Raw genomic sequence first — 27543 nt, 5'->3', positions numbered from 1 at the left:
AACACTTTAGTCAAAAATATCACATAGGCTTTTTTTTTTTTTTTTCCTTCTGCCAGACGCGGCTCATGAAACATGTAGCTCAGCGGCCCATTGGTTGTTTTCTTGATTGACACTGGACTGGCCCAATCATATCTTTGAACAGTGCCATCTATAGGATTTCTGCCTGCACGCGGTTTCAGTGTGATGGTGATCATGGAGAAGAAACGCAAAGGAGGTGCAGAGAAGCTGCGTGAGAGAAAAAAACGCTGCCAAATGTGTCAAATTGACACAAATGTTTTCGGCAGTAGCAGCAGGGGCGTAAATAGCGGGGGGGACAGGGGGTCAGGACCCCCCTATCTGAGTGCTGTCCCCCCCAAAAAATATAATTAATAACCACGCTAAGTATTGTGCATAAATTATATAAACTTAAAATAATTATGTAAGTAGTAAAGCAATACAAACGCAAACGGGCGTTTTAAGTTTAGAAACATTTTGAGTCACCCCTCCCTTGCCTCACAGTGGTTTGGTCCACCGCGCACGTCACACTCGCTTGTGTGTAGATTCTGTAGAAGTCCGGCGGCGCCGGCGGGAGAGAACAGTTCTACAGACAGATGAGTTCCAGTAAGTCGGCTGTCAAGGCTATTTTATTCAAAAACATCGGATGAAGTGATTATTTTCTCTTTAATGCTGACGGTGCTGAGTAATTAGTTATAGCAACAACAACAAAAAAGATGATACCTGATGATTTTTTCCCATGAGTCCGCTATTTTAGCGATTATATGTTACCTAGCTTGTTTACCATAGCTTGTTGGATATAAGTCACCCACACCAACAATAATTAACATTGTGATAAGAATATGTAAACTGTAATAAGGCTAATAGATTTACTGTTGTGTGTTGGGTTATGCTCAGTGTGTATTCATCGTATTTTGGTGACTTGGTTGTAAACAACTTAAAAAAAAAAAAAAAAAAAAAAAAAAAAAAATATATATATATATATATATATATATATATATATATATATATATATATATAATGAAATTATATGAAATTATATAATTAGTAATATATAACTATATAGTCATGAAATTTTATATATATATATATATATATATATATATATATATATATATATATATATATATAAAGCAGAAGGACGGTGGTATTTGTGATCTTATGTGGTGGTGGGCCGGTGTGGGCCAAAATGCCAGGGCTGATTTTTGGTCCCAGTCCATCCCTGCCAGTAAAGATATCTAAACATTGGCAAGCAAGAAAATACTCAATATTAATTTTGTTTTGTTCTTGTTTTAAGCAAAACCTCACTTAAGTTTTAAAACTTAAAACAAAAAACTATGTGCAAATGGGTATATATACATGAACAAGATGTTGATACGAGACAATTACTCATGAACTTCGAAGAGCAAGACCTGTCAAAAGCTGAAATCATCCTTGTTTTATTGTATCAAGTGCATGACTTTAGCAGCACAATTAAAGTTCAGCTTCATCTGGCTCATTATAAGACTTAGAACTTGACATTTAGAATCTTGACTTTTTTATGTGCATTAATAGGTTCTAATACTGAAGGTAAGTCATCTTTCTCAATACTTAGTAGAGTAATACTTAGGACTGTGAGAGCACAAAAATAGTCTCTGATGATGAAATGGGAAGGAATTGAAAAGTTCATCCATGTTATGAATAAGGCCATGTATTTATTCTATTTATGAAATATATATACAACATATTGGTGAGTTCAGTATTTGTAAAAGTTGAAATTGACAATAAAAAAGTAAGGTGTGCAAAATTGGCAAAAAAATTGTTTGTAAGGCCTGTTTCACACCACATGTGCAACATGTTTATTTCAGCACCCATATTAACAGGTTACGGCATTCAGTTTTAACGCTGAGCCTATTTTTGCCATGTGAAGCACACTGAAAATAGAAAATGAATGAATAGAATAAATAGAATCTGTTTATCAACTCAATCCTGAATTATTATAGCGTAAAGAATTACACATTGTTTACGGATGTAAAAATGTATCTGTTGATTTAAGTTGATTTAAACACATTTAAAGACCTTAAGTCCGTAAGTCTGACTGAATCCAGATTATTTAAATGGTGAGTTCACCTAAAAATGAATATTTCATTAATTACTCACTCTCATGTCGTTACATTTTTGGAACACAAATTCAGATATTTTTGATAAAATCTGATGGCTCAGTGAGGCCTCAAGATAATTAACACTTTCAAATACCCAGAAAGCTACTAAAAATGTATTTAAAACAGTTCATGTGACTACAGTGGTTCAACCTTAATGTTATGACGAGTCGAGAAAAGTTTTGTGCGCCAAAAAAAAAACCTAAATAACGATATTATTCAACAATAGTGATGGCGATTTCAAAACACTGCTTCATGAAGCTTTACAAATCTTTTGTTTCGAATCAGTGGTTCGGAGCGTGTATCAAACTGCCAAAGTCAGCCTGAATGTGAACATGCATTTACTCATCTCACTAGCACAAAAACAGATTCAGTATTCCTCAAAATGAATAAAAACAGTGAAATTCAAATTCTGAGTATTATGCAAACCTGCAATAATTGAACATGTTATAATACAATATACTTTGTTTAACCTCACTTTATTAACTAATGTCTTTGCTGCTGACCTCCAATGTTTCAATTCAACCAGACTAATAAGTGCTCTAAAGCCAAGTTCAGACTGCACGATTTTAGCCCCGATTTTGGCTCGCCGACAGATTTTGAGAAATCGCCGACAAATGCCCGAAATCACAGGCAAATCGGTGCTCGTTCACGCGAGTGACAATCACGCAGTGTGAATGAGCAAAGATGTGATCTGAGAGAATCGCCGACGAGTCGCCGACACCCGTGAGATATTTGGCATGCTAAATATCTGGACCTGTCGGCGATTCAAAATCCTGCTGTGTGAAAAGTGTTCTGACTGAAAACTACATCAGCGATGACTGACAGCCAATGAGAGAGCAAGATACAGAGCAGCTGGGAGTTCGGGGAGGAGTTATAGACCACAACATCAGCAAGCATTGCTTCGTTTCAGATAAACATTACAATTTTATCATACAGAAGCAAAGCACAAACATTTGCTTGACCATCAACAGCAGCACATTGAAAAGTTATGTATTTAGCTCCAACTGTCGTTGCAGAACACACAATCCTTGTTCCTCGCGTCTCCCCAAACATTTCCTTCTCCATATTCTTCTTTTCTTGATGTTGTTTTCGCTGCAAATCAGCGCACAGGCAATTCGTATTTCAAGCTTCTTGCGGGCTACTATTTTTAATAATAATCCCACCGTGTGTCTCAATCAGCTCCCTAGTTCAGTAGTAAGTGCACTGATCAGGGTATCTGCCACATTCACTTTCATTATGTACTGATTCACGACCTAGGGAGCTGATTGAGACACAGGGCCAGTCTCACGTGAGAACTCTGGTCTTGCGCGCGTTGTTTCCTTGTCACATCTCGCGTGTGTTTGGTTGTGAAACGTAGTTTGCGTGCCAGACAGAGTTGTCGGCGATTCTTCCTATTGTAAAGTCATGCAGTGTGAAGTCTTCTGTCGCCGATCCATCGTGCAGTTTGAACACAGCAGCGACTGAATGCTGGCCAAGATAGTCATGCAGTGTGAAAAGAACAGTGACCCGACTACTTTGAAAATCATGCAGTCTGAACTCGGCTTTAGTGGGGCCGGAATGTAGAGTCTGGCATTTCAAGTGCTTCAAACATTGAATCATTTCACGAAGAAATTGGTTCAATTTATTCAAAGTTTCCTAAATGTAGTTTCTTTTTTTCTTTTTTCTTTTCTTTTGTGGCTAAAATAACAGTGTTGAACTTTCTTCTCCTGTGTCCTATTCTTCTACAATCCAGAATGACAGCACAGCTGAAATTGCATTTCCTTCAGCTTGAGGCTTATTCATTTCACTTTTGTTGTGGAAGTTACATTTGCCAAAACTTTTTTTTTGTTATTAAAAACATACAATCAAACCCAGCTCAGGTGAAAAAAGTGACACAAAAGTAAAAAAAACTTTTTACTTTTTAGCAAGTAATGCAATATTGTAACATTCCCCTAAAAGTATCTTTCCCCAATAGTTTATAATGTTACAAAAGGTTTCTATTTCAAATAAAAAAATAAAATGAAAGAAAAAAAATCCTGAAAAAACATTAATCGCAGTTTTCACAAAAATATTAAGCATCACAACTATTTTCAACATTGATAATAATAAGAAATATTTCTTGAGCAGCAAATCAGCATATAAGAATGATTTCTGAAGGATCATGTGACACTGAAGACTGGAGTAATGATGCTGAAAATTCAGCTTTGCCATACAGGAATAAATTATATTTTAAAATATATTAAAACAGAAAACAGTTATCTAAATTGTATTATTATTTCATAATATTGCTGTATTTTCATATATTTTTATATATTTTCATAAATAAATTCTGCCTCTGTGAGAATACGAGACATATTTAAAAAAAAAAAAAAAAAAAACATTAAAATGTTTACTGACCCCCAACTTTTGGAATACAATTAAATATATTTTTATTATAATTAACAAAAATAAAATGAAATATAAATCTATATAAATTATATAAAAATACGCTTAGGCCTGTGGAATGTAATTGGAGAAAAGGCAAAGAGCATTTATCACAAACATAACTTTATTGTCCAAAATTTTCCAGTTGAGTTTGTTATAGACACAAGTTTATACAATATATTCAATAATAAATAAGAGATCATTTCATATTCTCTTTTGATAACTTTTGACGAGGTCTCATTAGCTCCTCTATCAGGGAGACTGATAGAAAACATAAATCAAAATTTACAGCTGCCCTAGTGTAAGCCACAGCTTTGATGAATCGCTGTAGGGTGATATTCAAACGGCACCACAACAGTTAGACAGGAAGACAGCAGGCACACAGAGCCTGTGGCTATCAAACTAGTGGCAGAGGCCCGTAGGACAGCAAGGAGAGGATTGGAGGGACTCGATCACCATGGAAGCAAGCAGCACAGTCTGGGGCAGTCAGTGAGGCGATCCAAAAGGATGTGTTCATGGGGCATCTGTGAAAAGTACTGACTGTGACGTCCTGGGCATTGGCCTGGCAGAATTCCTGCTAAGTGCTGGTAAATATGTTTGGAAGGAGAGCCAGCAGGGTGACGCTTTTTTGAATGTGATGTTTATCCTATTTTTTTCCTCCTCTTAGTCCATATACACAGAGGTTATAGACTTCTCTTGCTTGGTCCATTGCAAATACAATGTCAACAGTTGAAAGACAAATAAAGCAGTTCATGAGGCACTTTTTATATCAAAGAGGGTTTTTTTTTTTGGTTCTTTGAATCAGAGAAGTATAAAACAGATGTTAAAATGCAATCGGAAAAATTACAGTTCCACGTTTTTTCCTTAATAATGAAAAGAGGAGTGTAAAATATGCATGAGGTATAGGAAAGGCACATAGCCAACCTTGTCAGAGTGTCCTTCCCTAGTCACAACTTCTTCATTTAAAGGGTCAGTTCACCCCAAAATTAATATTTTGCCAACATTTACTCACCCTCATGTCATTCCAAACCTGTCTGACTGACTTTCTTCTGTGGAAGAAAGTTTCAACTGTTTAATCAAAATCAATGGGTTCCGAAACAACATTCTGTCCCCACTGACTTTCATTGTATGGACAAAAAACACTTCTGCGGCCACTATTACCGTCATTAAGTGAATTTTTTGCAGTTGAAATCCAGTAATTTTAATAGAAATCCATTAGGGGTGTAATGGTACATATATTCATCCTGAACTGTACGGTACGGACGTCACGGTTTGGTCCATGCGGTTAGACGACAAATACAGTCAGTCACAGGTGATTCACAATCCAATCCAGAAGGGGGCGTGCATGGTAATGCGATGCTGTTTGCTAACAGCCACAACAGGAAAAAGTGCAGAAGAAGAACAGACCATCTAGACTGTGTTCCAGTTCGTTTTTTTATGCCCTTCCCTCGCTAACTTCCCTCAGTCTCGTTGAATCAGATATACGTCATTGCTTACGTTACACGAGTGCCCACTACTGGCGGAACCTTTGCAATGGGCTAAATTGGAACTTCCTAAGTCCTTGATCACTTGGAATCCGCTATGGAGTTGATTTATTATTTAACTATTTTTCCCTAACGAAATTGTTTAATGCAGCATTCTGTATGTATATAGGTGTGTTTGGGTTGTTTTAAATATAAAAAAAAAAAAAAAAAAAAAAAAAATTTGATATCAGAGTTGTTTATGGTGAGTTTATATGCGGTGACGTCACAATTCGTGTTGAATTGTGGTATGTGGAGCTGCCTGAAGTGTACATGTGAATTAGACTAGCTCCCTCGGTCAAAATCGAGGGAGCAAGGGTCTGTCCATATAAACTTCCCTCGTTGAGTTTACAAAGTGGAACGCTCTTCAAAATGGCGTCAGGGATTCCCCGGAGGGGAAGTGCTTAGGGAAGTTTGCGAGTGCGTGTCTAAAAGTGGAGTGGAACGCAGCCCTAGATATACATGCAATCTCTTAACCAGTGTTTCAATTGCGGAAAGACATCAACAAAAAAATATCTCACGTACCATTACATTTACCTCAGGCAAGTCATGTACTGTCCACAGCATGTTAGTTCACTAGAGAAATGAACTCTAGAGGGGAGCATTTCACTAAATATATGCACAATATTAGCTTATATATTTGTTGTCTTTACCCGTTAGTAATGTTTTAGTTATTTAATGTTTAAATAAATTTAATAATAATTGAATAGCTTGGGCTCTGCAGTTAATTGTGACCTTTAATATTATAGTAATGAGCAAGAAAAGGCAAGAAAAGATTTTTTTTTTAATTATAATTAAATTTAAAGAGACACAGTTTGTTCAATAAACCATTGTTTAATAAAAAAAAAATGGACCCACTTTATATTAAGTGGCCTTAACTACTATGTACTTACATTTTAATTAATCATTTGATACAATGCACTTATTGTGTACATACATGTTTTTACATTGTACTTATATTTTAAAAACACCTGCATGTAATTACATCTGTAATTCATTTCTGTAATTACATTCATAATGTACCCTACCCTTGAACCTACCCATACCACCAAAGCTTTCCCTAACCTTACCCGTATCCACCTCAATATCAGCAAAAGTGTTTTGCAATTCAATATGAACCCAATAAGTACATTGTACTTATTTGTTGATGTAAGTACATAGTAGTTAAGGCCACTTAATATAAAGTGGGACCAAAAAAATTAAAAAAGCAATTTTATGTTTAGTTTTCACCCCCTGCTGTACCAAACTGTGACTTCAGTACCGAGGTACATACCGAACCGAACTGTCATGTTTGTGTATTGTTACACCCCTAGAATCCATACAATCAGGAACTTCTCATATGGGCGAAAAATTTCCCAATGCAGATTTCGCAACAGGTTCAAGTTGGTCATGCAGATTCATGATGACCAACAAAAAGCTGCTTGGTTTGAAAGTAACTTCTGTGTGAGCTGTCCTTCATACATTGCTACTCTGCTGACAAGTTCTCGCTATTGCGAAATTTCGCAAAATATTTTTCAATTGCGATTGCACAGAAGAAAGCAAGTCAAACGGGTTTGGAATGACATGAGAATACGTAAATGATGACCATTTTTATTTTAGGGTGAAAGATCCCTGTAAGTGCCATGCCTGAAATAAATGAACTTTGTGTTTTTCACAGAGCTTCTTAAAACGCTCTCAGTCCACTCTGTCCTTTAGTGCCTCAGCATGTGCTTCGTTTTCCACCTTTTCCATAGCCTCATGCTCTTTAAATATCCCAGCCAGAGTTTTGAAACGAGGACCCCAGTCACATAGATTTCTGTAATCCTCCTTGGGTTCGAGAACCCAAGACTCAATGGAACTGAGGGACTCTGCCACCGAACCTTCTCCCTCATATGCATATGTAACCAAAGAGTCATACGGAGGTGTGGAGTTCTCTAGAAGACAATGATGGATGTAGGCTCTGATGTCCTCGCTGTCCTCGTTAGACACGCACGCACTAGCCCGATCAGGCTCATCCTCTGATCTTATTTTTTGCAGCTGCGCCGTCTCTTTGATGCCTTTGGGATTGCGTAACGTACCTATGTCGAAGGCCTGGGTGTCCTCTTCCCCGCCCCCCTCATCGTCGTAGTGGATCACATTGTCCCGGACGTCCTCTTTGGACGACATCAGAGTGTCTTTCTTCTTGTGTTTTCTCAGGCCCATATAGAGCATCACCATCACTGCAAGACACCAGAGGCACATAACTTGTTTTGTGCCATAATGCACATTGACATACATACAGTACAGGACCTTTAAGTGACAACAGACTTGTGAAAAAAAGGGTGGTCACATGTTCCAGAGCCATTAGCTTATTTCTTTTTTTATTCTGACGTGGGTTTTCAAAACGAGACTAAAGAGAACGGCAGCCCGAGGGTAGCCATAATGCAGTTTTGACATGCTGTCTGTCAACATCGTAGTGCCTCGGTTGTGTGAGAGGAGGGGAGGTAGTTTTCTTGAGCTTTCATCTCTCTCCTCTGAGGCAGACAGTGCTCGCTCGCCCCATTCCACTCAAAGAAAGATGCGAGAGAGAAAGAGACGGGGAGGCGCGGGCTCTGCTGCGAGAATTAAAGATTAGACCTAAAAATTCACGCTTTCAGAAGAAGCAGAAGGGAAAATTTGGCTAAATCAACCAGCATGTGTTATTAGTTGAAGTGTTGCTTTTTTCCAGTCTTTTAGAACATAATATTTATTATCACATTCGAATCATTATTTCTGCATCAGCTCCCCCAAGTGGTTGCCGTATAAAGGAACCTTTATTTTCTGTAACACTGGCTAATGAAAATATGAAGTCAAAGCACATCACTTCACTGCACTGTCTGCTACAGAATTCACTTACCTAGGACTTATTGCAATACAGCGCTTTTATTGCAATTCCAACTCGGGCGTTCCTCAGTACACCTGTCCTATTACTGCTTTTTTTTTTTTTTTTTAGAAGATTGTTTTTAAATTGTTTGTATTATATAGATGATGCCACATTCCATACTTAATATACTGTATACTTCTGTTTATACAGTATATGGGTGTTTCTTCAACTATGGGCACTTACTCAAAAACCACACTTTCATATCCTCACTATTTTATTTCATTTGTCCACTAACAATATCCTACAGTATTTACATGCATCACAAAACAATTGTCATTTTTTTCTGCAAGCCATCTCAAATGAATAGCATTCTGTGATGAAAATGACATTTCCAAAAGGGTTTAAAAAGATTATTTTTGTTTTGTTAAAGCTAATTTCATAGCATTTAATGTATCTTAAATATAAACAATAAAAAATATTTTCATGTTTTGCATAATGATAAAAAAATTAAAGCTTAATTGGAAATGAAGTACAACAGAAATATTCTCTTAACAAGTTATATGAAAAGAGTAAGACAATCTCTACACTAATGTTTGAGGTCAATAAATAAATGAACACTTTAATTAAGCAATGATGCATTCAAAGTTTCTGTAAAAAAAAAAAAATGTTAGAAAATATTTCTATTTCAAATAAATGAATGTTTTTTTTTTTTTTTACTTTTTATTCAAGCAATCCTGAAAAAAAGTATCAGTTTCCACAACAATATTAAGCAGCACAACTGTTTTCAACATTGAAAATAATAAGGAATGTTTTTTTGAGCAGCAAATCAGCATATTAGAATGATTTCTGAAGGATCATGTGACACTGAAGACTGGAGTAATGATGCTGAAAATTCAGCTTTAACATCACAAGAATAAATTACATTTTAAAATGTATTTTACAATAAATTTTAATAATATTACACATAATATATGCTGTACTTTTGCACTAATAAATTCAACCTGGGTAAGCTTACTGACCTCAAACTTTTGAACAGTAATGTATATACTGTATAAAGGCATTTGAAAGTCATGAGGGTTCTTTGTGATAGAATCTTTTAGTTTTAATAAAAATCGAGACCCAGAATTTGAAGAAATACTCATATATATTACTGACTTTTTGTTTTTACATACTCCATTTTGTCTGTGTCCTGCCATCAGAGCCTTGGGCCAAATAAAATGATAAATAAAAACAATATGACTTGACTACACAAACGTAACCCCTGCTTTTTTCTTATGTCTTCTCTGTTTAGCACAATAAATGCATCATTCTTTGTCTTGCCATTATCCACAGTATTCTGTTTTGCACAACTCACCCAGCAGAATGACAATGCACAGCAGTATGGCCATCAGAGCTCCAGTGCTGAGTCCCATGGGAAAGAAGACGGCTTCCGCATTGCAGGAAAGGAGGGAGCCGTCTGTGTCGCAGGTACACACCCGCACAGACACCGTCCCTGTGCTACTTCGGATCGGGTAACCGCTGTCCTCCACGACAACTGGCACCAGGTACATGCTCTGCTCTAGTCTTCGAAACCCCCCTCGCCTGGTCACCACTCCAGCTGTGTTGTCTGAAAACAAAGAGACCATCAAACTATCTATAATGCAGATTTAGTGGAAGCTATAAATGATTGTACTTAGATAATCAGTGATAATCACACTCATGCTCTCGGCGATCATAACCTGCCATTCCTACATTTCTCCACGACAGAATATTATGAATTCACGAGCCACTTATGAGGTACAGAGACTGACCTATTTCCAGAATTAAGTAGAAAAATGAATCCCTTTGAAGTGGAAATAAGTATAGAAAAAAGTGGTTCTGGTTAAGGGGATAACAAGCCAACATGAGGTACTCCTGGGAAAAGCATGATACACCTTTCTGAGAAGAGCCTCTGACACAGCTGGAGTCCAAACAAAACTAGGATGCACAACACTTCAGGCTTTTGGGGAGTGTTTTAATCTCAATAGGTACGGTTCTGCCAATAACTATAATTGCAGTGTTAACTATACAATTAATATCCTAAGTGAGGAATTATATTGGTTAGGTGGTAGTGTAGCCTTAGATAAAGTTTTAGGCTGAAATATTGCCAGTGTGTTCCTCTTAAAAAGTTTTTTTTTTTTTTTTTTTTAAGCAAGGTACTTGGTGTTCCAGCGGGATTGTTTTGTACTAAGTCTCTAAGATGTTTTGTATAAAAATTAATTTGATCAAAAATACAGTAAAAACAGTAATATTGTTAAAAAAAATACAATTTCAAATAACTGTTTTAAAACATAATTTATTTCTGTGATGCAAAGCTGAATTTTCAGCATCATTACTCCAGTCTTCAGTGTCACATGATCCTTAAGAAATCTTTTTATATGCTGATTTGGTGCTTAAGAAACATTTCTTATTATTATCAATATTGAAAACAGTTGTCTGCTTAATATTTTTGTAGAATTTTTTTTTTTTTTTTCAGTATCCTTTGATGAACAGAAAGTTAAAAAGAACAAAAAGCCTTTTTTTGTCCAAAGGCCCTAATAATAATAAAAAACAAAGATATGACATCCAACGTATGTAAGGTATTACAACTAGATCTCTTTTATTAAATCCAAAAGGTTTTAATTATATGTTGCTACATATAGAGGTGTTTTAAAGATTTTGAAGTGTCAAAAGTTTATTCAGTTAAACTGTCCAAAGGCCAATACAGCCATTTCATTTGTGATTAAAATGTCTTTAAATGTAATAAACGTATATATTTTTTTATTCTGGCATGATTTTATAACATCATATATCAACAAAGTGCAAAATGGTAACTCTCTCTTTTATATATATATATATATATATATATATATATATATATATATATATATATATATATACACAGTACAGTCCAAAAGTTTGGAACCACTAAGATTTTTTATGTTTTTAAAAGAAGTTTCGTCTACTAACCAAGGCTACATTTATTTAATTAAAAATACAGTAAAAAAACAGTAATATTGTGAAATATTATTACAATTTAAAATAACTGTTTTCTATTTGAATATATTTCACAAAGTAATTTATTCCTGTGATGCAAAGCTGAATTTTCAGCATCATTACTCCAGTCTTCAGTGTCACATGATCCTTCAGAAATCATTCTAATATGCTGATCTGCTGCTCAAGAAACATTTAATGTGTACAATTGTACAAAATATTTGTGTACAATATTTTTTTTCAGGATTCTTTGATGAATAGAAAGTTCAAAAGAACAGTGTTTATCTGAAATCTAATCTTTTGTAACATTATAAATGTCTTTACTGCCACTTTTGATTGATTTAATGCATCCTTGCTGAATAAAAGTATTCATTTCTTTAATTTCTTTTCAAAAAAAAATAAAAATAAAAATTCTTACTGACCCCAAACTTTTGAACGGTAGTGTATAATGCTACAGAAGCTTTGTATTTCAGATAAATGCTGTTCTTTTGAACTTTCTATTCATCAAGGAATCCTGAAAAAAAAGTACACAACTGTTTTCAACATTGAAAATAATCATAAATGTTTATTGAGCAGCAGATCAGCATATTAGAATGATTTCTGAAGGATCATGTGACACTGAAGACTGGAGTAACGATGCTGAAAATTCAGCTTTGCATCACAGGAATAAATTACTTCGTCAAATATATTTAAATAGTACACAGTTATTTTAAATTGTAATAATATTTCACAATATTACTGTTTTTTACTGTATTTTTAATTAAATAAATGTAGCCTTGGTGAGCAGACGAAACTTCTTTTAAAAACATTAAAAATCTTAGTGGTTCCAAACTTTTGGACTGTACTGTATATATATATCATTGTTGACACTTGGTAACATATATATTAGGGCTGGGCGATATATCGCATGCAATTGTTTTTTTGTTTTTTTCACTTTTAAAAGCCTTATTAGTCAATGACCCTTATAACAATATAAAAGTCTTTACTGTGACTTCTGACCAATTTAATGGCTGAGTAAAAATAATTTCCTAAAAACAGACCCCAAACTACTGAATGGTATTGTATACTGTATGTGTAGAGGTGTATATTTTATATACTTTTTTTTTACTTAAAATCAAAAGGTAATGGTGTGATTAATCTTGGATGATGATCGGTTTGGTTTATGGCTTAGAATTCATTATTGAAGTATATTTTGAAAAATATACAGAAAAAAATGAATGGGAAAATACTTCTGGAAAAAGACAACTGAAAACAGTTCCTGTTGCGTTGCAGTCAGCAGTGATTAATTCATTCTGTGAGTGAAAGTGGTCAAAAACAGGTGGGTTACCAAGATTTCAACATGGTGGTGTCCTGCTCCATCTAAAATAAAACAACTTTAATTCAGCTACTGATCATTTAAAATAAGGGAAACTGAGTGCACCTTTAATTCTATCATAATTCATTTTATGCAAAAAATATGATACAGACTCAAATTTGAAGCATCAAAGTCAGTTTAGACTACTCTCTTTGATTCAAGCGTCTAGCCAAGTGTTTCTCATGACCCAGAGGAAATTGAAAATGCTTTTAAACCAAGCTTGAAAACACAGCAGGTTCCTGTTGGTCTGATGGTGAGGGCTTTGCTTGCCACACATAGTATTGAGTCAATGCGTCAAGATGCGCTTGTCCTCGCCTGGAAGGTCGACTGACCCTGTCATGAGAGGTTTGTTACGCCTGGGCAACTTGGGGATTTCTCTTGACAAGGTAGGAGTCATTAAAGCACACCTTGTGCCTGTTTGGCTGTGTAGCCCTGAGTGACCCTGTCTCAGTGAATCACAGTTGATGATATTCATGTGCTGAGAACACTGGGGACTGAGCACGGGAGCAGGCAGCGAGGCTGTAGGCGTCTGTACAAATGGATCATGCGGTGATGTGCTGCTTTGGGATCTGACCACTATTCACGTCACAGCACTAGTTCGGTAGTTTAGAGTTGTATTCCCAGTAGATACTGCCATGCAATATATATGTTGTTTATCTGAATGAAATGGTCTAAATAATCCTACTTTTAGTACAACAACATTTCACATTTGACCTTTATAAGAATATTCCAGGTAATTTTATAAGTGTACCTACTGTGAACATTTAGTTTCTATAGAAGCTGTCTATATTAAGTTGAAAATAACCTTAATATATTCCTTTAAAGGGACAGTTCACCCAAAAATGGGCGGGGAAAGGGTATAATTCAAATAACGGGGATGCTGTTTTGGACCCCATTAAATTTCATTAAAGGTGCAATATGTAATATTTTTGCAGTAAAATATCCAAAAACCACTAGGCCAGTGTTATATATTTTGTTCACTTGAGTACTTACAATATCCCAAATGTTTGCAACTATTTGTAAATCGTGAGAAAATTGCAATTTTAACCAAGGCTCCGGGACGTGTGAGGAGTCGCCTGTCAATTGCGTCATGCCCACGTTACCCTCGGTTTCCGGTTTTATTTTGTAGAAACCATGGAAACACCAAAGACGCTTTAATATATTACACGTTTTAATAGACAAGGGAACAACTTTTTTGATATATTTATAGACAGAAAACTAATTATTGTTATGTTGCTCAACACGTTTAGTCTTATTGTTTAAATCTAATTTTCTTGATTTTTTGCGAGTACCATGCTTTACCATTCTCAGAGAAAAACACTATTTTGTCAAGTAGCTAACATAGCATAATCAGATGCAGCTTTATTTTTAGTAACAGTAATACAGAATTTTCTCCATCATACAATACGTTTTAAAATTAATTGCATGCCATTTATCGACATAAACCATCCAGCATTTAATATGACATTCTAAAATAGATCTATCTTACTGCAGTGTCTCAAACAAGTGTCTCACAGCAGCCACCGAGCGAACAGAGTAACGTTATAACATCATTTTCAACACACACAAACGTATCTAATATGATAAACAGAGCTGCGTTACCTCATACTCATGACCGGAGAAGCGGAAGCGGCGCCGGCGACTGTGTCATAATAAAAGTTCCGCTGCTCGTGAGGCGTGTGTTGCGCAATCGCTCCAGCGGCCTCGTTCAACACGGTCCTGCTCTGCTTCATACTACAGTAACGTTAATAATCACATCCATGAACATGATTTCTTCCCGAGTCCTATCCCTATTCTTTGGCACGGTCCGTTGAGGTGGAGACCACATGTCCCAAGATTCCGCTCTCAAACTTGGCATCATCAAGCTACGCCTTTGTTTTGCTTCTAGCGACCTCTAGCAGACAAAATTATTACATACTGCAAGTATGTAAATGATGACACAATTTTATTTTGGGGTGAACTATCCCTTTAGGTGATGAGTTATGTTCCAACTTACTTCCATAGTCCCTGATTGTGAAGTTTCTGTTCCTGGTCTGTGAAGGGGTTTTGAAGTAGAATCGGTGCTCTACAGCTGGCATGTCTTTGTCTGTGGCGCTGATGATCTGAATCACCTAGAGAACAGATAGAGAACAGTGATCTGAATAAAACACCACAGAAAAGAGCTTGAATATTTCCTAAAAGCACTTATAGTGTTCAGAATAGAGCAATAGTCTGTTTGATTGACAGAGCTGACGTGCTCAACTCATCAAACCTCAAAGGGATCATTTGAGGTTGCTTACTGTCTTTATGACTCAACCACATGGGGCATAATATATGACTGGTTCGCTGTCAACTCCATAAACCTCTGATGACAAAGTCATGCATTGTAAGAGAATGACAGGATTTAACATGGCAGAGAAAAATATCTAGTACTCCATCCGCTTAGAATTGTTTAAATTGTATTATAAATGTGTGCAAATAAAGCTCTTTCTGACTACATTAATTTCTGACTACACTAGAATCACCAAACAGAACTGCAAAAGTAATCATTTGTTTCAAACAGGTTGAACACTTTTCCCATTTTTAATTGGCTGGACAAACAGATAATCCCACCTCCAAAACTATGCTATTGGCTCCAATGTTGATGTGTCTTGCATAGTTGTCTCTGCATATTAAACTGAGATAAAAGATTTTTTTTTTTAAAACTTGACAACATTGTAAGCTCTTTTTTTATTATTATTATTAATATTTATCATGACGTTTAGTATTATTATTGTCAGACATTTAGTAAATAAAAATAAAGTGATCATTAATAAAATGTAAGAAATCCAGCCTAACAATAAATACATAAATAAAATAGTGTTTAAGGTTTTAAATTTACACTTGAATTATGAGAAATTTACATCTAGAATTTCATAATAAATTGTGTATTCAGAATAAATGTGATGTATAAAAAATGTACTAAAGTATGAAGATTTGTTTACATTAGTTAAATTGTTATTATTATTTATCATGAATATCTATTATTGCCAGATATTTAGTAAATAATAATAAATGTAACATTATAGATAAATAACTGAGCTTTAAAAAAAAAAAAAAAAAAAATTCATTTGTGTGAGAGATTTCTATCAAATTGAAATGAACAGTATTTAAACTCTTTACATGTTATGTGTAATTTTTTTATATTATATAAAAATGATTAAAAATATATATAACCTAGCAATAAAAATTCATAAGTTTGGCAAAGCAACTACATTTGTGCTATAGCATAAATTGTTTTACTTTTTATTTGTTTAAATATTTTGCCAGGATTTTGGAGGGGTAATTTCATGAAGAGACTTATTGTCTCTTCATGAAAATTGCATACATTCGTCTTATGTTGATCGGTTGACTATCTTTAGTAATTTCTGAAAAGGCTTTGTTGTGTCATCTATTTCGCACATTTCCGCATATAAGCAAGGGAACTACGTTCTCTAGTATAAAAGACTGAATAGGGAGACACTGATAGGCAGCGTTGTACTGGGAGTAGCTCTCTTTCAGCATGAAAGGAGAAGATCAAGGCATAGTTCTCTCACATTAATTCACTGCAGCACCCAACAACAGGCCCAGAAACTCAAACTGAAGCACACGTAGTTATTCACACACACACACACACACACACACACACATACTTACCTGTCCTACTTTTGCATTTTCACAAACAAACGTCTCATACACAAAGGCAAGTTCTGGAGGAAACTCATTGACATCCAGCACCTTGATTGTGACAGTAACTTTGCTGGACAGCAGGGGGTTGTCTGAAAGATCAAACAAGGCATTGTCCATGAATAAGATCACTGGAAACTGCAAAATGTGAGACACATTTCATACTTGAAAAAGAAAAGAAAAGGGACAAATGAAAAAAGTCTTTGACATGTTATACAGACACACAGTAACACTCTTGAGGATCTGATGATTTTGAACTTTGAAGTTGCTTTCATGTTATAAAAAATCCTTATATGGAATCCATTGTAGCTACAAAAAAAAAAGAAAAAAAAAAGAATTTGTCTCAATCGCATTCAAATTTGTAGAAAACTTTGTAGCTGTGGCTGCATTTCATTAGCAAATCAGCTTGATGTAAAAAAAAAAAAAAAAAAAAAACATTCAGTTGATCTCTTGACAAATCTCTTTTATTTTAGCTGGAGTTTTTATTTATGATTTTTTTAAAAAAGAAAAGAAAAAAAAAGAAAAAGAAAATCAGCCTCTAGAAGTGAAGCACGGTTGTATTTCCATTCTTCTCCACTAGATGGAGATGTGGTCTTTAGAAATGTGTTCAACCAACTCAATCCCTATTTCAATCTACAGTTATAATATGCTTGTACACCTGCTTTGCTGGTCAATCCACCATACTTACTAACTTTTGTTGCTACAACAGTGACGTTGTGTTCAGCGTTTCTCTCTCTGTCCAGGCCTTCACTGACAGACAGAGTTCCTTCAACAGGGTCAATGTCAAAGTGGTTTTCAGAGTCCTTTCTCCACTCAATAGAATATCTACAAAACCAATTGATCAAAGACAACAACAACAAACAAATGGATCATTATATTCAAGGGATTTTCTATTAGGTCACTTTGGTATAGATTAGAATTATAATTCTAATATAAAATGTTTAGTTTTGTTTAATCCTTAAAGGTGCCCTCGAATTAAAAATTGAATTTATCTTGGCATAGTTAAATAACAAGAGTTCAGTACATGGAAATGACATACAGTGAGTCTCAAACTCCATTGTTTCCTCCTTCTTATATAAATCTCATTTGTTTAAAAGACCTCCGAAGAGCAGGCGAATCTCAACATAACACCGACTGTTACGTAACAGTCGGGGTGTACGCCCCAATATTTGCATATGCCAGGCCCACGGTCCCAACATTATCATTATGAAAGGCATTAGACAAGGGCAAAACGTCTGGATGTGCATAGCTGAATCAACAACTAGGTAAGCAAGCAAGAACAACAGCGAAAAATGGCAGATGGAGCAATAATAACTGACATGATCCATGATATCATGATATTTTTAGTGATATTTGTAAATTGTCTTTCTAAATGTTTCGTTAGCATGTTGCTAATGTACTGTTAAATGTGGTTAAAGTTACCATCGTTTCTTACTGCATTTACGGAGACAAGAGCCGTCGCTATTTTCATTTTTAAACACTTGCAGTCTGTATAATGCATAAACACAACTTCATTCTTTATAAATCTCTCCAGTGTGTAATGTTTGTTTTAGCCACGCAGCATAGCCTCAAACTCATTCAGAATCAATGTAAACAATATAACAGTATACAATACTCACATAATCCGCCGCATGCATGACGAACACTTTGTAAAGATCCATTTTGAGGGTTATATTAGCTGTGTAAACTTTGTTACAGCACTGTTTAAGGCAAGCACGAGCTCTGTGGGCGGAGAGCACGGGATTTAAAGGGGCCACAGCATAAATCGGCGCATTTATAATGATGCCCCAAAATAGGCAGTTAAAAAAATTAATTAAAAAAAATCTATGGGGTATTTTGAGCTGAAACTTCACAGACACATTCAGGGGACACCTTAGACTTATATTACATCTTTTAAAAACATAATCTAGGGCACCTTTAATTATAATGCCAGCTACAGATAAATTTCAAATGTTTTTGATTTTTACATGCATATTTATGCATGAATTACATTCATATTTAAAGAGATAGTTCACCTAAAAATGAAAATGCTTTCATAATTTACTCATGGTGCATTTCTTTATTTAGTCAAACACAAAAGAAGATATTGTGAAGAATGCTAAACAGTGGTGCCCACTGACTTCCATTGTAAAAAAAAAAATAAATAAATAAATACTGAGACACTTTTCAAAATATCTTCTTTTATATTCCACAGAAGAACTATGAATATGCAAATGATTCCCCACCTCCACTCAATCATTCCAGCTCGATCCACTTAGTCGACTGTAGTAAACGCTACACAATGGCAAATAGAAATATTGGTTTTTATTCATGTTTGAACCAGAAAGCGTTTCAGAAGAAGAGGAAAAGCGAATTATACAGGCATGCCCGGCAATAATGTGTTGCTAATGTTACACAATGATGTTCCCGTTTGCCAAATGCAGTCAGCAGTCAGACAGCTGCTTTCTAAAAATCAGCATCCTTGGAATTAATGAAAGGAACTTTCCTGACCTGCATGTTGACGGGATTGGTCATGATGGAAGATTACAGGGGCGATTTCAAACCGCGTTTTTTAGATTGTCATGAGTACACTGCAGTTTAAAATAATCTGCATTGGTGTTGACTGATGACTTTGCACATGGTTTGTCTTAACCCCTTAAGCCCTCAGGGTATTTTTAGAGGTTATGTTTCTGAGTGACACAAAACAAGGAATTTGGACATTCTCATGCTGAGAAACTGCAAAAAAACAGCAAAAAAAAAGAAAAAAAAAAGACAAAACTGTATTTCCACCACTCTTTGATTTAAATGCATTTAGTGAGGTCACAATGGCAACAACAATACAGTATACTACTGTTTAAAACAGCATTATGCGATTGTGATATTGCTTTTATTCAACAGTGTAATGAACAAGAAGTAAATATTGAGTAACTTATATTTTACAAACAATATTAATAGTTTTGTATTTTTGCTCCGCCTACAAAAATAGTTTACATATCTAATTTAAAATGGAATATCTCATAAAATATGGTAGCAAGTTCATTCTTTTTTTGGTGATGTTCCTCTATATGTGAGCTGTATCAAATTTTGTGGTGATTGCATGAAGAAATTAAAAGTTATAGCATTTGGAACAAACATAGGCACAAAAATAATGACTCATAACTTCAAATCTCTAGCAAGGAGAGTCAAAAGGTTGGCATCGTTTGAAAGAAAACTTTTACATTTTTAAATGAAAAAAATAAATAAATTCAATTTGGACATTCTCATGCTGAGAAACTGCTGATAAAGTCAAAAAATAAAAGTTTGCTCAAGGGAAATTTCACATATATTTCATATTTTACATTCAATAGCTCAGAAAGGAAATTTAAAAGAAAAAGAAAGAATTTTAAATTTCGTGGTGATTCCATAGAGAAATCAAGAGTTACAGCATTTGGAATCAAGGCAGTCTTTTTGTTTATCCATTGGCGCCCCCTGACAGGCATTTTTAAATGTGAGGTGCTCTTGACAGACACATGGGATTATTTTGATCTTGGACTCATTCTAATCAGTAGAACCCACTGTAAGTAATGATGTGCTATTTTCTACAATATATGCATGTTTCATGAAGTTATAAGCGGAAATACCAAGTGATAGCTACATTTTGAGGGGTTAAAGCATATTGAAAACACCACACAGACATAAACAACATTAAAAACTTGATTTTCACCACAGGTTTAAGTATATTTTGTAGGGCATCCAATGAATGATGTTGAAAGATTAAAGGTAATAGTGAGGACTTTTTTATAGTGATTTAAATATTAAGAATATTTTCAGAACAAAACACTCATTGAGGTTCCTCCACCGACTGTTCCTGTATAGACTATGCCAGTAGATGACCACCAGTGATGTTCTGTTTGATCTTGTTATAATTCTGATTGGAAAAAAAGCAGAACTATTATTCTTTTTTTTTTCTTTTTCTTTTTAATTGTCACTTTAAATGTGTATAGGGTTGCTATAAAGGCTATAGAGCGTAACGGTTCAGTTACAGAAGTAAAAATCCCCTTCATGTTATCCATAGTGGAACTCATAAACTGTAAAAGACATATTGTGAGCTACAAGGTTGTTAATCAATGGTATATGCTTTTGTTGAAGCTATCAGCCCACATTATTTTAACTTAATTGTTTTAGATCAATGTGTTTAAAAGTGGGAATCCTGGTGAGAAACTACATTACCTATGATTCTGCAAAGAAATGTCCACCATTCAGATCGAAACGAGCAGTTTGCGTCAAAAGAACTTTTTAGTGCCTATACCCACTCCCATAAAGTACTGAAAATGACATAATTGTTTCTTAGTATAATTAACATCTTTGAATCAATAGTTTTATATTTCTGCATAGTTTTTAATTCAATTATATCACTTGCAGTACTCCAGATGGATAATTTCCTCACCCTCAAGTTGTTCCAAACCTGTATAAATTTCTTTCTTCTGATGAACACAAAAGATATTTTGAAGAGTGTTGGCAACCACACAGTTGATGTTCCCCATTGACTTTCATAGTATGAAAAAAAATAGGATGAAGGTCAATGGAGACCATCAACAGTTTGGTTTCAGACTTTCTTCAAAATGTCTTCTTTTGTGTTCAGCAGAAGAAAGAAATTCATATAGGTTGGAATAACTTGAGGGTGAGTAAATGATGACAGAATTTTCATTTTTGGGTGAACTATCCCTTTAAGTACACAGTCTTGTACATTTCTCTTTTAATCTGACTTTCACACTTTTTTTGCTTCAAATAAGGTAAGATTCATCTTGTAGCTGATTGGATTGATTCATGGCTTATAGTTTCTAAATGATGACTTTTTAAAAATTCCTATGTAAAAAAAATTAATAGAAGACACTTTCAGAACCATGGCTGCTGAAAAAGTGGGCAGTCATTGTTGTATTTTCTTGTTTGGCAGTCTCTGAAAGTACAAAAAGCCACCAAAAGACTGCAGTCCCTCAGCTTCAAGGGAAAGACTTCAGTGAACAGAAAATATGACTGCAGGGAAGTGATTGAATAACTTGTTTTGCTTAATAAATTTGTTAAAAAACAATCAAAGGCGACCAAAATTAGTCTAGTTGTAAAATAATAGTGAAAACAAATTTCTGTTGGATTTTCATTGATTTATGTACAGCTAGTGTAGGTCTTTACTGGTGACATTTCTTTCACAAACTGCCAATTCACAGGGCCCAGAAATAAATGAATGTTAAAGCAAATAAATTTCCATCAATACCTACTGCAGTGCTGGGGGTAACTCATTACAAGTAACACGATCGAGTTACATGATCAGATTACTTTTTTCAAGTAACTAGAAAGTAGCACATTACTTTTAAATTTACAACCAAATATCTGTTACTTTTTCAAATAAGTAACGCAAGTTACTTTGTTTTCCCATTTATTGACTGACACATCTGTCCTTAAAGGTGCCCTAGAACTTTTTTTTAAAAGATGTAATATAAGTCTAAGGTGTCCCCTGAATGTGTCTGTGAAGTTTCAGCTCAAAATACCCCATACATTTTTTTTTTTAATTCATTTTTTTAACTGCCTATTTTGGGGCATAATTAGAAATGAGCCGATTCAGGGTGTGTGGCCCTTTAATTCTCGTGCTCCACACCCCAAGAGCTTGCGCTTGCCTTAAACAACATAAAAAAAAGTTCAAACAGCTAATATAACCCTCAAAATGGATCTTTACAAAGTGTCCGTCATGCAGCATGTCTAATCGCGTAAGTACAGTGTTTATTTTGATGCTTACATTGATTCTGAATGAGTTTGAGGCTATGCTCCGTGGCTAACGGCTAATGCTACAGTGCTGGAGAGATTTATAAAGAATGAAGTTGTGTTTATGAATTATACAGACTGCAAGTGTTTAAAAATGAAAATAGCGACGGCTCTTGTCTCCGTGAATACAGTAAGAAACGATGGTAACTTTAACCACATTTAACAGTACATTAGCAACATGCTAACGAAAAATAACCCTAAAAATATCATGTTATCATGAATCATGTCAGTTATTATTGCTCCATCTGCCATTTTTTGCTTTGTCCTTGCTTGCTTACCTAGTCTGATGATTCAGCTGTTCACATCCAGACGTTAATACTGGCTGCCCTTGTGTAATGCCTCGATCATGGGCTAACATATGCAAATATTGGGGGTGTACACCCGACTGTTACGTAACAGTCTGTGTTATGTTGAGATTCGCCTGTTCTTCGGAGGTCTTTTAAACAAATGAGATTTATATAAGAAGGAGGAAACAATGGAGTTTGAGACTCACTGTATGTCTTTTCCATGTACTGAACTCTTGTTATTTAACTATGCCGAGGTAAATTCAATTTCTGAATCTAGGGCACCTTTAATGTTGAGAGAAATTGTGAGTAAGGTGCAGAGGCGTTGTGTGCGCTGTGTAAACATAATTGTTATTGTGGTTCTAGACTAAATGTGAGCATGAATTTACTCATCTCACTTGCACTTAAACAGTATTTAATCTCACTTTAACCATTGTCTTTGCTGCTGACATTCAATGATCCAATTCAACCATACCAATAAGCAAAACTGACATTATTCCTTCTCCTGCATCCTATTCTTCTGAAATCCAAAGTGGCAGCACAGCTGAAAGGTTTATTTGAGCTGCGCCCTCTACTGTACAGGTGTGAATCTGCACTTCCTTCACCCTGAGGCTTGTTCATTTAACTTTTGGTGTGAAAGGACCTTTAAATTTGACAAAAATAGAACTTTATTATTAAAAAAAAGCAACCCCAGCCCACACAAAAGTAACATAATGCATTAATTTTCATTAAAAGTAACTAAGTAACACAATTAGTTACTTTTTAAGGGAGTAACGCAATATTGTAACATATTATTTTACTTTAAAAAGTAATTTTCCCTAACACTGATTACAAATCCTAGTTAAAATGTTGCACAATGTTGTAGAACAGTATTTATGCACTTAAATTCTGCTTACTGCCTGTATGTGTAAGAGCACTCTTGGTCTCTTTGAACCTGTCTGCTACATTTCAGCCCCCTGTTGTGACCCCGTTTCTTTAGTACAAGCAGCCCAGTGGATCAGTTGAAAAAGAGGAAGTCTGCACTTTCCCTGTAGCATCAGACCTTTATCAGGGTTACATTCCTGCTCCTTCCTTTCTGTCTCAGGTGTCTCACTACCTGCTCGCCTGAGGTATTCTGCTATTCAAGCGAAACCTCAACGAGATTCAGGATTCTTCTAGTAAGCACTACTCAACACTAAACTACAGCTTAGTAACTTAACATAAAGTATTCTGTTTTTAAATCACCCCTTATCAAATATTCCATTCTCTGGTAAAGTTTTGCCAGATATAATTTTTAAATTAAAAAACACTTGACTTGAGGGGGTCAGAGTATAACCGTTAGTTCTCGCCATGTTTTGCACAGAGTTGCATGATGTACTGTATTTCATGTTACAGTTCAACAGCGCCCGTCCACTTTTTCAACGGCCTTGGTTCTGGAAAATTTTTTTTCGTTTATTTTTTTCATTCAAAAGCCATAAACCAAACCAACAAGCTACAACATTAAACATTTATTTGAAGCAAAAAAAATGCATTTAATAATCCAACAAAAGGTGAATACAAAATATGTTTACAAATAATAATAATAATAATAAAAAGACTAATGTCTTCAACAAAAGCAAATACCATTGATTAACAACCTTGTATCTCACAGTTGGTCTGTCTTTAATGATTAATTAGTTATCAGTAAAAATCTATTCCCCATAAGGAGAAAATGAATGAGATTTTTACTTCTGAAACCCAACTGTTGCATCAAGCTGTCCAAAGATATGAAAATAAGTGAATTAAAATATCTATTTAATTACAAAACTGTATTTCCACCACTCTTTGATTTAAATGCATTTAGTGAGGTCACAATGGCAACAACAATACAGTATACTACTGTGTAAAACAGCATTATGCGATTGTGATATTGCTTTTATTCAACAGTGTAATGAACAAGAAGTAAATATTGAGTAACTTATATTTTACAAACAATATTAATAGTTTTGTATTTTTGCTCCGCCTACAAAAATAGTTTCAAATAAAGTCAATGCAGAATCAACCACTGTGTCTCTGTGCAACACATAGCAGTGCCATTCCTGAACGAATCAGTTTTGAAATAAAATGTTTGAGCAAATGATTCAATTAATCATAAAGTCACTTTTTGCCACCTATTGGACGGAACCAACAGCCTATCTGGAACACGCAAACACAGACAAGCGCAGTGATACAAACAGGCAAATGCCCCTGTTCACATTGTTGAAAGTCCATCGCACGAAAAATCACTTTGTATGTAACAACAATAACTTATAATACAACAAATCTGTACATAATAATTATTAAATACAAAATAATCATCACTTATAGCTGAAATAGATACTTAAAAAAATATCCACATGAATTAGCTAAAATGCAACACTAAATTTAACAAACAGGAAATGCACTGAGGTGAAATATTTAACAAGAGCTGTGAGTTTCTAAATTACTAACAACTCTATGAATAATTCATATTAAAACAAATGCTTTCATAAAGACAACGCACTTGTGTCAAGCTCTCAGATTTCAGATCTTTTAACATCAACATTGTAGCTAACACTTTCAGGCGCTCAAATAAGGACTTAAAAAAAGAAAACGTGCCACATTAATAAGGTCCACACTCGCAAACTGCACCAGAAGTTTGTCAGAATGGATTGAATCAAAGTAGTGCACACTCTGTTCAAAACAAGATTGCCAAGTGGACTGACCCATGGGACCACAGGTTTGTTATTGTTTGGTGTTGTTTAGTTATACTTGGACTTGTTCATGTAGAGTGATTTTGAAAGGAGTTCCCACAGGACGTTGTGTATATACACATGTATTTGAAGGCGAGTAAAACTGTGTGTGCTTCGATTTGACCTACATCTGTATGTGTGTGTTTGCGTGCTGCCCACATACCTAACAGGACTGTTGCCTACATCTAGGTCCTCAGCTGTGATGGCTCCGACGATGATGCCCACTGGTGTGTCCTCGTATGTCTCCATTCTATAAGACAGCCGGCTGAAGACAGGAGGCTCCTCCACATCCAGAACATTCACTTTCACTGTGGCAGTGTCCTTAAAAGGTCCCAAGTGTATGAATCTATGATCAAGAACTGCGTTTGAAGCTTCCACTTTAAAGGTGTAGGCCTTTCTGGTTTCATAGTCCAGACGCTGTAAAATAAATAATGAGACATCATTAGTTTTAAAGCCTTTTAATTTAGTGATCTCTTTATTTTGCTGTCATTTGTGGCAGCAAAGAGTATGCAATGTCAAATTGTGTGTGGCTGTACATTGCCAAAGAAAAATAAAACACAACCATCTTTATTCAGGTCATAAAACTCATGATCTAAGTAAAAATGGTTTTCACAACAGAGGGCTCATGCAGAGATCACAAGTGAGGGGAACGGAAAGGAAAGGCTGCTGCTCGCTCTACCCTGGAATCACAGGAGGGAGAATAAAGGAAGGGAAGAAGAAAGCAAGGAGAAAAGTCTTTGGCCAGTGGCTCTTGCATCACTGTGCTCATTCAGCCATGCAAAGGCTGAATTTGGCACAGTCACACCTTAAAAGCAAAGAGTTGTGGCAGCAAAGAACTACCGAACGATGAATTCTGAACTTCAGCAACAACTTTAAGAAAAGCCACATTATTTCACTTTGAATTTGAAAATGCAAATACGAGCGGTGACCTTTTTAACCGGGTATGCTGTCGTGTCAAAACTGTGCCCGTTGTACGTTGTATTTGTTTATTATAAGCTAAACGCTCTCGTTCACTCTACACGGTTTCTTACTTAGTTGCTTACTCTCTTGACACATAGAAACACCGTAAGAAGTATTTCTAATATGTTGGACCTTTTATTATATTTACCTGTTGAGAGTTCACAAGTACCTGTAAAAGCTGTGATTGTGTTGTTTGAGTCAGACGCGACAAACAAAGGACGTTTGCAAATTATGCTGTATTTTTGTGATTCCTCTAGGTGGCACTAGTGCAGTACAAACTACTTCATCTTTAAAAGGTACGGAGCGTCAGCTTAGTAAAAGTCTCAGATCTAAACAAATAAACACTAACCCTGCGTTCCATTCGGAAGGGTTCATCCCTATGCCCTAATCCCTTCAAAGGGTTTACCCTCCAGAGTGAGAGCTTCGAAGGGACGAAGGGTGTAGGGGTCAAAAAAACTCTTCTTTTGGAACGCGCTTCTGCGTCATCTTAACGAGACAATCAAGGAGGAGTAGACTGTGCAAGCTGCGCCCTTTGTTTAACGTTAGTTTATTTATTTTAGGTTTATCACACCATATTGTATATTGTATCTATGTATTTTAAACATTTGAATGGACTGATAAAAGTAGCTGTAAAGTATTTTTGTTGAAGTACAATGTCGTTTTGCCCATAATAAGGTACCAAATCTAACTCGTTTAAATATTACAGTAGTATAGAAAAATATGATACATACTAAATAGGTAAAATCGAACTCCTAACCTCCTGTACCCATTCTGTGATGTTTCCATCAGTTGTACCCTTTGAAATCCTTCATTCCGAAGGGCCCTTTGAAGTGGCCAGTTTTGAGCACTTTGGTTTGGAACGACCCTTCAATATGGCGGCCGTGATTATT

General features: G+C 35.3%; 1 protein-coding gene and 1 long non-coding RNA gene across 3 annotated transcripts in view; one reads left to right on the top strand and one right to left on the bottom strand.

The window, feature by feature from the left end:
• LOC125251157 lies at positions 1-26019 on the top strand. 2 transcript variants are annotated; one of them, XR_007180933.1, is made up of 3 exons: positions 1-600; positions 10241-10423; positions 25883-26019. It is a non-coding gene; the product is annotated as an uncharacterized LOC125251157 (long non-coding RNA). The 2 variants fall into 2 exon arrangements; XR_007180932.1 differs by having other exon boundaries at positions 10238-10423.
• Positions 7629-27543, bottom strand: part of cdh12a (cadherin 12, type 2a (N-cadherin 2)) — a 51493-nt gene continuing 31578 nt past the window's right edge. Inside the window, exons 7-12 of the mRNA XM_048164109.1 lie at positions 25857-26110; positions 17597-17733; positions 16879-17000; positions 15221-15335; positions 10234-10485; positions 7629-8256 (exon numbers count right to left, since the gene is read on the bottom strand). Of these exons, the coding sequence (XP_048020066.1) occupies positions 7733-8256; positions 10234-10485; positions 15221-15335; positions 16879-17000; positions 17597-17733; positions 25857-26110 (1404 nt within the window). The 3' untranslated portion in view covers positions 7629-7732. The remainder of the gene's footprint in view (positions 8257-10233; positions 10486-15220; positions 15336-16878; positions 17001-17596; positions 17734-25856; positions 26111-27543) is intronic.

Source organism: Megalobrama amblycephala, linkage group LG17 (assembly GCF_018812025.1).
Source record: "Megalobrama amblycephala isolate DHTTF-2021 linkage group LG17, ASM1881202v1, whole genome shotgun sequence".
In the NCBI taxonomy this organism is placed as follows: domain Eukaryota; kingdom Metazoa; phylum Chordata; class Actinopteri; order Cypriniformes; family Xenocyprididae; genus Megalobrama; species Megalobrama amblycephala.
Note: the sequence above shows the minus strand (reverse complement) of the source record. Positions and strands in the feature narration are given on the sequence as shown.